General features: G+C 46.1%; 1 protein-coding gene across 1 annotated transcript; it reads left to right on the forward strand.

Moving 5' to 3' along the window:
* Positions 1–3,034: 3,034 nt before the first annotated feature.
* On the forward strand, positions 3,035–11,051 carry prss16 (serine protease 16). Its single transcript, XM_086178048.1, has 12 exons — positions 3,035–3,098; positions 3,167–3,312; positions 3,389–3,488; positions 3,556–3,685; positions 3,972–4,095; positions 5,078–5,155; positions 5,236–5,283; positions 5,374–5,493; positions 5,591–5,734; positions 6,508–6,634; positions 6,707–6,852; positions 10,940–11,051. The coding sequence occupies exons 1-12, from the start codon at positions 3,035–3,037 to the stop codon at positions 10,994–10,996; spliced, it is 1,284 nt and encodes a 427-aa protein (XP_086034174.1). The 3' UTR covers positions 10,997–11,051.
* The last annotated feature ends 218 nt before the right edge of the window (positions 11,052–11,269 follow it).

Below are 11,269 nucleotides of genomic sequence, written 5' to 3' on the forward strand. Positions count from 1 at the left end.
TTCTAGGTCTATAAAAACACAATGCAGCTTCCTCTGGCCTTCTCTGTACTTCTCTATTAGCATTCTCAAATTAAATACTGCATTTGTAGTACTCTTTCTAGGCATGAAGCCATACTGCTGTTCACAAATGCTGACTTCTGCTTTCAGTCTAGTTTCCCCTACTCTTTCCCATAACTTCATTGTATGGCTCATCAACATCATCCCTCTATAGTTACCACAATTCTGCACATCCCCCTTACTCTTAAAAATGGACATCATCACACTTCATTTCCATCCTTCAGGCATCTTCCACTCTCTAATATCCTGTTGAATAATCTAGCCAGAAACTCTATCACTGCCTCTGCTGGACACTTTCACTTTCAGAGCAACTGCCTTTCCACTCTTCATCCTCTTCACTGCCTCCTTAATTCACTTTTACTAATCTCTGCTACTTTGTGATCTGCAATATTCACCCCTTTTACACTTCCCTCTCTTTAATTTTCCTCATTCATCAGCTCTTCAAGTAGTCTTTCCATCTTCCCATCACTCTTCTAATATCTGTCAACACATTTCCCTCTTTATCCTTAATCACGCGGACCTGCTGTACATCCTTTCCATCTCTATCTCTCAGTTTTACCAACCTGTGTATATCATGTGGTCCCTCCTTACTGTCTAATCGAGCATACAAGTCATCGTACGCCCTTTGTTTTGCCTTTGCTACCTCTATCTTTACCTTACGTTGTATCTCCCTTTACTCCCGTCTGTTCTCTTCAGTCCTCTCAGTATCCCACTTCTCCTTTGCTAACCGCTTTCTCTGTATACACTCCCGCACTTCCCCTTTTCACCACCAAGTCTCCTTATCTACTTTCCTTCCAGGACCCACACCAAGAACTCTCCTACCTGTCTCCCTGATAACATTACCTGTCATTAACCAATCATCTGGAAGCTCTCCATTACCACCCAGAGCCTTTCTCAACTCTTCCCTAAAAACTAGACAACACTCCTCCCTTTTCAGCTTCCACCTCTTTGTCCTCTGCTCTGCCTTTGTCCTCCTTGTCACCAGAGTCATCCTACAAACCAGCATCCTGTGCTGTCTGACTGCACTCTCACCTACAACTTTGCAGTCACTGATCTCTTTCAGATTACCTCGTCGATACAAGATGTAGTATACCTGCGTGTTCCTACCTCCGCTCTTATAAATTACCTTATGTTCCGTGTCTTTTCTGGAAAAAAAGTGTTCACTACAGCCATTTCCATTCTTTTCGCAAAATCTACCACCACCCGTCCCTCTGTTTTCCTATCCTGTATACCAAATCTGCCCATCACTTCTTCATTCCCTCTATTGCCTTCACCAACATGCCCATTAAAGTCTATTAAAATTACCACTCTCATCTCTGGGGATATTCTGGATCAGTTCATCTAGCTCATTCCAGATCTTCTCCTTCTCCTCTAACTCCCATCCCACCTGCGGGGCATAGTCACTAATAACAGTGAGCATCACACCTTCAATTTCCACTTTCAAACTTAAAAGTCTATCTGACATTCTTTTCACCTCCAGAACATTCCTAACAAACTCCTCCTTCAAGATAACTCCTACTCCATTTCTCTTCTTGTCAGTTCCATGATAGTACAACTTAAAGCCTAAGCTTTTAGCCTTACTACCTCTCCACCTGGTCTCCTGGACACACAGTATATCCACTTTCCTTCTATACATCATTTCGAACAACTCTCTACCTTTTCTTGTCATCGTCCTGATTTAGAGTCTGTATTCTCAGTCCCAGACTCTTGCCTTTCCTCTTCTCTCTCTGCTTCCAAACACACCTTCCCTCTCTCCTTCTTTGACCCACAGTGACCCAGTTTCCAGTGGTTACCTGTAGGTCACCAGTACCAATGGTTGTTGTTAACCCAGGCCTCGACCGATCCGGTATGATCTGGATTGATTCGCATGTTTGTTTTTGGCAAAAGTTTTATGTCGGATGCCCTTCCTGACGCAACCCTGCATTTATCCAGGTTTGGGACTGGCTCTGGGAGACACTGGCCCGTGCGCCCCAGAGGCTGCAATGAAATAAAATGAATAAATAGATAAAATGAATACATTTTAATAAAATAGGTTTAAAGAATAACTTATGATGAAAATGAATAGAAAGAAAATAAAAAAAGAATAGAAATACATGAGGTGAAATCAAATTAAATGAATGACTGAATGAATTAATAGATAAATTAAATGAAAATTAATTAAATGATATGACTAAATAGCTAAATACAAAATGAATTTGAAAAATTCATAAACTGAATGAATAAAGTATTTTAAAATTCATAAAAAATAGAATAAAATAATAAAATGGAAATACTAAAATTGAATGAAGTACTGAACGAATGACTAAATACATAAAATGAATGAAACAATTATAAAATAAATAAATAGACATAGAATATGATGAGTTAAACTAAATAAAATTACGGATAATTGCATGAATAAATACACGGTGCATCAATGCAATTTGGATTTTATTGTAATGGATTAATGGATGGATCATTCTTGGATAGATAGATAGATAGATAGATAGATAGGTAGGTAGGTAGGTAGGTAGGTAGGTAGGTAGGTAGGTAGGTAGGTAGGTAGGTAGGTAGATAGATAGATAGATAGATAGATAGATAGATAGATAGATAGATAGATAGATAGATAGATAGATAGATAGATAGATAGATAGATAGAGGCTCTATTACCCAGCAGTTCAGGAGCTGTTGTCGTCAAGCCGACCGTGTCCACGGTGCCCCCCCCCCCCCCCATTCAGAATCAGACGCTTTCCACTTCGCACACATGAACACACACCCAAATGCACACACACACAAACACACACCGCTCTCTGAAACTCAAAAAAAGCCATTACACTGCAGAGAGATCTTATTACATCACCGAAGCGAAGCTCTTTTCTGCTGACACACCACACAGACACACACATAGTTGTCATGACCATTTCATTACATGTCTTCCTGAGGTGAATATATAAACAAACGCACCTCCTTGCAAAGTGCAGTTCCACCTCCGAGCATGATGACCTCCTCGCCGGCAAGCCTCCTGCTCCTCCTTTTCCAGCTGGTGGACCTGCTGCACGGCGGTGAGTAACAATACATTTCCTTCATCTGGAGGTGGATTTGCTCTGCTTTGTGTCCTCCTCCGCACCAGGACGCCTCCTGACGCGGGTGAAGGAGCGCGCCCGGACCCTCCGGCTGCAGGAGGCCAAGCAGTATCTCCTGCATCAAGTCAAGGAGGGCAGGTTGCACCAACGGCTGGACCACTTCAGCGGCCGGGACCTTGGCACCTTCCCCCAGGTAGGAGAGGAGATCCCAGATCTTCCTCCAGAGTCCCCAGCCAGATCTCAACGTCCTCCGCGTTTGCTTTGCCTAGAGGTTCTTCATCAATGAGGCATTCTGGCGGCGCCCCGACGGCCCTGTGTTCCTCTTCATCGGAGGGGAGGGGCCTTTGTCGGAGCTGGACGTCGTGGCAGGTGACTCAACGCGACGGCGAGGGGATGCATCACGCAGTATCTAAGCGCGATGACGTTTTACTCCCAGGTCACCACGCTGACATGGCCCGAGTTCACGGCGCGCTGCTATTGGCCGTGGAGCATCGCTTCTACGGCGACAGCATCAATCCGGATGGCCTGCGGACGGAGACCCTGGTGCACCTGAGCAGCCAGCAGGCGTAAGTGGGTGCAGGAGTCAGCAGCTCACTCCTTTACACTTTCAGACCAGTTTTGTATGAGAAGGCGAGCGAGTGAGTGGGCAAAATCAAAAAAGAGTATTTGCATTTATTATAAAGTCCATCCTGTGCATGAATTTTCCAGGACAATCCGTCCAAAATACTGGATTAGAAGTAACAGGAGTTTAGACTCTCTCTTCAAGTACTACCCTGTTTACTACTTGGGGAATTAAAGTAGCTGGTGTGTTTCTTGCTGATGTCTCAGTGGGGTTGTCTCTTGTGCGTCCAGGCTGGCGGATCTGGCCACCTTCCACCTTCACATCAGCCGAGTCTTTAACCTGAGCGCTGCCAATGCCTGGATCAGCTTTGGGGGCTCCTACTCCGGGGCCCTGGCGGCTTGGTTCAGGGGGAAGGTGCACACCACACTTCAACTAGATCCACTTTAGAGAATTTGAATGAATTAAAAGTTGGATAAACTGAATTATCAAATACAATGTACATTTTTTTAATGAATAAAATACATAAATGAATTAAGTTTAAATCAATACAGAGAATAGAATAAAAAGGTAAATAAAATGAGACTAAAATTGAATGACTTAATAAATAAATAGATAAAATGAATAAAAAAAAAGTCAAAATAAAAAAATGATAATAAAAAAATGAAATAAAATAAAATAAAAAAAAGAATATCAAATACTGTAGAAATACATAACATAAAATGAAATGAAAATAATAAATAGATAAAATAAAAATAAATGTAGAATTTACTTGAATGGACAATGGATAGTATTGACTAAAAATGAATATTAAATAAAAATGGAAACAAAATGAATAAGTAAATAAATAAATTAAAAAGACATAAATTGTGTTTGAATTAATAAAAAATAGAATAAAAGGAAATTTTAAAGAAATAAAATGACTAAATAAATAACTTAAATGAATTAAACAAATAAATGTTGAAATAAAAAGATCCAATAAAATATATAAAATAAAATTAAATTTAATAGAATATGACAGATTTGAAAAAAAAGTTGAATAAACCTATGTATAAAATGGAACAAAAAAATTAAATAAAAGTAAAAATAAAACAAATACATAAAATCGTAAAAAAGTTTAAATTATTCAAAATAAATAGAATGATATTGAATGATTGAATGAATTCATAAAAAAATAAAATGAATAATAAATAAATGTAGAAATACATGAAAAAAATGAAATAAAAGAAACAAATAGAGAAAATAAAATAATATAGAACAAAATCCAGTGGATAAATTAATGGTTGACTAAATATAACAAAACTAAAATAAAATGAAATAAAAATAAAAATAAAATAGAACTGACTGACTGAATACTCGCCTTGCCTGTTCGTCCAAACATGTTCTATTTCCCCCGCAGTTTCCCCACTTGGTGCACGGAGCCGTCGCGTCATCGGCTCCTGTCCAGGCACAGCTGGATTTCTCGGCCTACAACCATGTAAGACACCGAGATTTATCTGTGTGCAGACAGGTGTGTGTGAGTGTGAGTCACCTTTGCTCCCTGTGGTTTCCTCTCAGATCGTGGGGTTGAGTCTGATGAACGAAGCGGTCGGCGGCTCCAGGGAGGTGCGGAGGAGGCCTGTGACCCCATGACCCTTCTAACACCCCTCGCTCCCCGGGCGTTACTAACCCCTTTCTCGGCGGTCTCCCACACAGTGTCTGGCCGAGGTGCGGAGGTCCTTCTCCGCCGTGGAAGCGGCGCTGACGGGTGGCAACGCCAGCCAGGTGGCTGCGGATTTCGGCTGCTGTCAGATCCCAAAGAGTCCAGACGACCAGGTGAGGAGCTCCCGCGGAAACCCGGAAACAAATTTCAGGACATCAAGTGTGTTCTGCTCCCTCAGACTGAACGGTTGCGTCTATTGCTTCCCTCTAGATGGAGTTGATGCAAAGCCTGGCTGATATCATCATGGGAACGGTGCAGTACAACGAGGAAGGCGTACTTATGTCCATTCGAGAGATGTGTGACGTTCTGACCAATGAGGGTCAACCTTACAGCCCCCTTGTTAAACTGACTCAGGTGCAGAGAGGGAGTCACATCACATCACATCACACACACACACACACACACACACACACACACACACACACACACACACACACACACACACACACACACACACACTGCTCGGTCACTAACAGCAGGTGTCAGTGTTGAGTTACAATTGAGGAGAAGTGGCAGGTTCGTGCTGCTATGAGTTTGTGTGTGTGTGTGTGTGTGTGTGTGTGTGTGTGTGCGTGTGTGTCTTCTACAGATCTACCGCTCCACCGCAGACGAAACCTGCTTGGATGTGTCTCATGAGGAAACCATTCGAGATCTGATGAGCGTGTCACTCCACTCCAGCAGGAGAACAGAGAGACTGTGGACCTACCAGACCTGCTCCGAGTTCGGCTTCTGTGGGGACACACACACACACACACACACACACACACACACACATACGTCACTGACCATTTGCTGTGGTTGTGTTTGCATCCATATTTGCATACATGCACATGCATATACACACTCAATGCTATTTGTGCATGTGCATGTGTGTGCATTCACACACACATCTGATTCTATCACTGATGACTGTCTTTTTTAATGGTGCACATATGCATGCACACTCACGCACACATACATGCGCACAGCTTTATCACTGATATCACACTTTTTCTTTTGTCTGTTTCTATGTGTGCGTACTAATGCATGCATGTGAATTCATGCATGCATGCATGTGTGTGTGTGTGTGTGCAGACCAAACATGCGAGGACCCCTCATGTCCATTCTCCGGCATGCTGACCCTGCAGAGCTGGACCGCTCTCTGTCCACTGCTGTTTGGTATTTCCCGGCATTCCCTGCCCGAGCGCGTGTCCTTCACCAACGCCTTCTATGGTGGGAGCCGTCCTCAAACGGGCGGCGTGATCTACGTCAACGGTGAGCCTGGGGCCGACCCCGTGGGTAACGGTATCAAGCGGACCTCACTTACCGGTTGAACGTGTGATGCAGGTGGCGTCGACCCCTGGCACCAGCTCTCTGTCCTCCCTGGCGGTGGCAGCGGAGCCCGGACAGTTTTCACCAAAGACTCGGCCCACTGTGCGGACATGATGAGTGGGAGGATCACCGACCGCGCTTCGCTGAGGAAGGCCCGACAGGTGGGGTCACTAGCATACTGCATCTTATTCTTATTCTTTATTATTTAAGTTTAGAAGTAGCTAAAGTGACTTCTTGTCGAAATCTTCTTGTTGTGGCAACTGGACTTGAATTTCCATCCATCTTTCCTTCACTCGTGAACAAGACCCCGAGATACTTGAACTCCACTTGGGACAGGACCTCTTCCCCGACCCGGAGTGGGCATTCCACCCGTTTCCGGTTGAGCACCACGGTCTCGGATTTTGAGGTGCCGATTGTCATCCGCCTGTTCGAACCGTTCCGGAGAGAGCTGGAGATCATGACCAGATGAACCCACATCATCTGCCAAAAGCAGAGACTTGATCCTGCGGCCACCAAACCAGATCCCCTCGACGCCCTGGCTGCACTTAGAAATTCTCTCTATAAAAGTTATGAATAGAATCTCGGTGACAAAGGGCTGCCCTTTGTCACCGACCCGGGGGACACGGTGGAATGCCTTCTCCAGATCCGCAAAACACATGCAGACTGGTTGGACAAACTCCCATGCCCCCTCGAGGAGCCTGCCGAGGGTATAGAGCTGGTCCACTGGTCCACGACCAGGACGAAAACCACACTGCTTCTCCCGAGGTTCAACAACCAAGTGGACCCTCTTCTCCAGGGAGGCTGAGGAGTGCGATTCCCCCTGTAATTGGAGCGCACCCTCTGAGCCCCCTTTTTAAAAAGGGGGATCACCACCCCGGTCTGCCAGTCCAGCGGCACTGTCCTCAATATCCATGCATTGCAGCAGAGGCATGTCAGCCAGGACTGCCATACAGCATCCAGAGCCTTGAGCTACCCAGGGCGGACCTCATCCACCCCCAGAGCCCTGCTACTGAACAGCTTTTTGACTGCTTCAGCAACTTCAGCCCCGGAAATAGGTGTTTCTACTCCAGAGTCCCCCGGCTGTGCTTCTTCATTGGAAGGCATTTACACAGGGTTGATGAGGTCTCGGAAGTATTCCTGACACTGATCTGCAACATCTCGAGTTGAGATCAGTAGATCACTGCACACAGTGTTGATGGAGCACTGCTTACCTCTCCTGAACCGCTGGATGGTGGACCAGAATCTCCTTGATGCCCACCAGAGGCCACGGTCTTCCTGAACTCTTCCCACACCCGAGTTTTTTTTTTTCGCATGCTGCTTGGCCTGCCGGTACTTGTCAGATGCTTCTGGAGCCCCACAGGTCAGAAAGGCCCGATTGGACTCCTTCAGTTTTGACGGCATCCCTCACCGCTGGAGTCCACCAGCAGGTTCGAGGGTTCCATTCGGACTCAATGTCCCCCACCTCTCTCGGGACATGGTTGTAGCTCTGCTGGAGGTGGGAGTTGAAACTCCTTCTGACAGGGGGCTCTGCCAGACGCTCCCGGCAGACCCTCGCATTACGTTCGGGTCTGCCCGGTCCGACCGGCATCTTCCCCCACCATCACAGCCAGGACCACCAGGTGGTGATCAGTTGACAGCTTCGCCCCTCCCTTCACCCAAGTGTCCAGGATTTGTGGTCGCAAGTCCAACAATACGACCACAAGGTTGATCAAAGAACTGTGGCCTAAGGTGTGTTGGTGCCAAGTGCACATATGGAGACCTTTATGCCTGAACATAGTTTTCAGTATGGACAATCTGTGACGAGCACAGAAATCCAGTAATAAAAAATCGCTTGGGTTCAGATCAGGGGGGCCATTCCTCCCAATCACCCCTTTCCAAGTCGCCTGTCGTTGCCCACGTGAGCGTTTAAGTCTCCCACTAGAACAAGGGATTCCCTGTGGGGGTGCTCTCTAGCAGCCCCTCTAGGGACCCAAGATTGAACTGTTGTTGGGTGCATAACCACAAACAACAGTCAGAATCTGTCCCTCCACCTGAAGGCGGAGGGAGGCTACCCTCTCGTCCACCGGGTTGGACCCCAACCTGCAGGCGCCGAGACGGGGGGCAATCAATTTGCCCGCACCTGCCCGGCGCCTCTCACAGGGGGCAACTCCAGAATAAAAAAAAGAGTCCAGCCCCTCTCGAGAGGCCTGGTTCCAAACCCCACGCTGTGCGTCGAGGTGAGTCCGACTATATCTAATCGGAATCTCTCAGCCTCGTGCACCAGCTCGGACTCCTTCCCCGCCAGAGGTGGCATTCCATATTCCAAGAGCCAGCTTCTGCATCCGAGGATCGGGCCGCCAAGTTCCCCCACTCTGGCTACCGCCCTGCTCACACTGCATCTGACCCCCTTGGCCCTTCCTTTGGGTGGTAGAGGGGGGAAGAGGGACCCATGTCATTCCTCAGGACTTGAATTTCTACTCTTAAAACGTTTCAGTCCTCATCCAAGATGAGGGTTCTTCAGTTCTTCTTCAGTTTTCAGAACTGAAAAGCTCAAGTGAAGTGAAGAAATTCAAGTCCAGTTGCCACAAGAAGAAGATATTGACAAGAATTCCCCATGATCTGGATGACTGAGAACCTCCACAGACATGCTAAAGTGACTCTTCTTTTCCCAGACTGTACTTGAAGCCTGTAACATGCACTTTTCATTGAACTCGGAGTCTTTGAACAGCTTTCCCACCTTAGCAATCATCCCACTCACCACGTACTGGCTCCGACTGTCACATCGCTCTCTTTGCTTGTTTTATTGTAAAATTCTTGTTGGCTCAATAGACACGCCATAAGATTGGGAACCCGTTCTCTCCCTCATCTCCCCAGTATTTCACATACTCCTCGGCATGTCCGGTATGGTAATGACGTCCGATGTTATATTCTTCCGCAAATTTAGCCATGCATATAAGACACAAAATATTCAACAAAAATATTCCGTCTCCCACATCTCCTGAAATTGTCTGTGCTCATCGCTAATCATTCTTTTCACAGCGATTTTGAATCAGACATGACCGGGGCTGCGAGATGGGATATAGTACACCTTAAACTTGGTGTCAGTCCCAAAACTCATTACAAGTGACCAACATTGCTTGTTGGTGTTGTTGTCACAAACCTGAACTATGCTAGCCCATGAGTGTTAAAACATAAAACGCTCGGGGAAATGACTCACGCGGGTGAAAAAAAATGCATGGGGTGCACCAACATCAAGCTTTGATTTCAGGTAGGAGGCAAGAATCATAAATATCCTTAAATACTGCTCAGGCCAGAGAGCGGCCCTCTGTCTACGTCGCCGTTTTACTTGTTATCTGTATTGTTGTATCTCTAAATGACATGTGAATAAAAGTGTGAATGGTTGTGTGTTTTTATGTGATGTGTGAATGAGAGGGTGAATGATTGCATGTCTATATATTGTAGCATTTTAGTGAGGGAAAACACCTGGTTGACGGTAAAACGTCCATTTATAAGCAATAGCCGTTGTTGGCCATAGCCACGCCACACAAAACTCAATACAACTAACTGTTCCCGCTCAATTCCAGGTAAAAAAAAACAAAAAACAAAACAGAATTCCTTGCGCCCCCAAACCACACTCATATAATTCCCAGCAAACCCCAACATTCGTGACGCGCTACATTATGATGCATGAATGAGAGGGTGAATGGTTGCATCTGGAAACGTGGCCCTGTGATCAACTGGCTACCGGTCCAGGGTGAACATGAACAAATGAATGGATGAAAACAAAAACAACATCCATTGAAATCTTCTTGTTTTGGCAACTGGACTTCAGTTTCTTCGCTTGAAGACATTTCACCCCTCGGTTCTGAAGGCTCCTTCAGTTCTGAAGAGGAACTGAAGAAGAAATTCAAGTCCAGTTGCCACATCAAGAAGATTTCAACAAGAATTCACCATGACCTCGATGACTGAGAACCTCCACAGGTGAAAAAAACATCATCATCTGGGGTTGAAGGTGAGGCTCATAAATGTGGATCAGTCCTCTGATGAAAGCCTTAGGAGGACCTGCTGATCCAGAGGAGGTTCTGGTACTACCAGCGAACCTCCGGTGGTCCAAGGCCTCCTAAACCTCAGATGATCTTCACCAGCAGACCCTCGTGGACAAACTGGTATCTGCCCATAACGGTGAGCGGGAGCAAGCCCAGGCCTCCCCAGAGAGAAGGGGGGTCTGAGCATCCATCACTGCCGACGCACTCCTCCTCCCTCCCCTAGGAGATCCAGAGCCAGGTGGCCCTGTGGTTGAGGAGGACTTCCGAACCCGACGCCTGAGTGGATCACACCGAGACCTCCGTCGGCTCCCGGCGCCCGGGGATATCTCAAGAAAACAGATATCCTTTTCCGCTGCCGCCCCACTTTTCACCTCCTCCTCATCATCCAGCAGGGCATCACTTGTCTGGACTTTATAAACGCTAGTTTTAGGATCCCCTGTGCTTCAGGGGCATTTCTGCACGGCGCCTCTGTCCTGCATCGAGCACTACTTGACGTGCATTTGGCTTCTAATGCTGTCTGACAATTATCATTACTAATTTTTGTTCAAGAATT

Source organism: Fistularia commersonii, chromosome 3 (assembly GCF_037954325.1).
Source record: "Fistularia commersonii isolate RoL2024-O1a breed Wild chromosome 3, RoL_Fcom_v1.0, whole genome shotgun sequence".
NCBI lineage: Eukaryota > Metazoa > Chordata > Actinopteri > Syngnathiformes > Fistulariidae > Fistularia > Fistularia commersonii.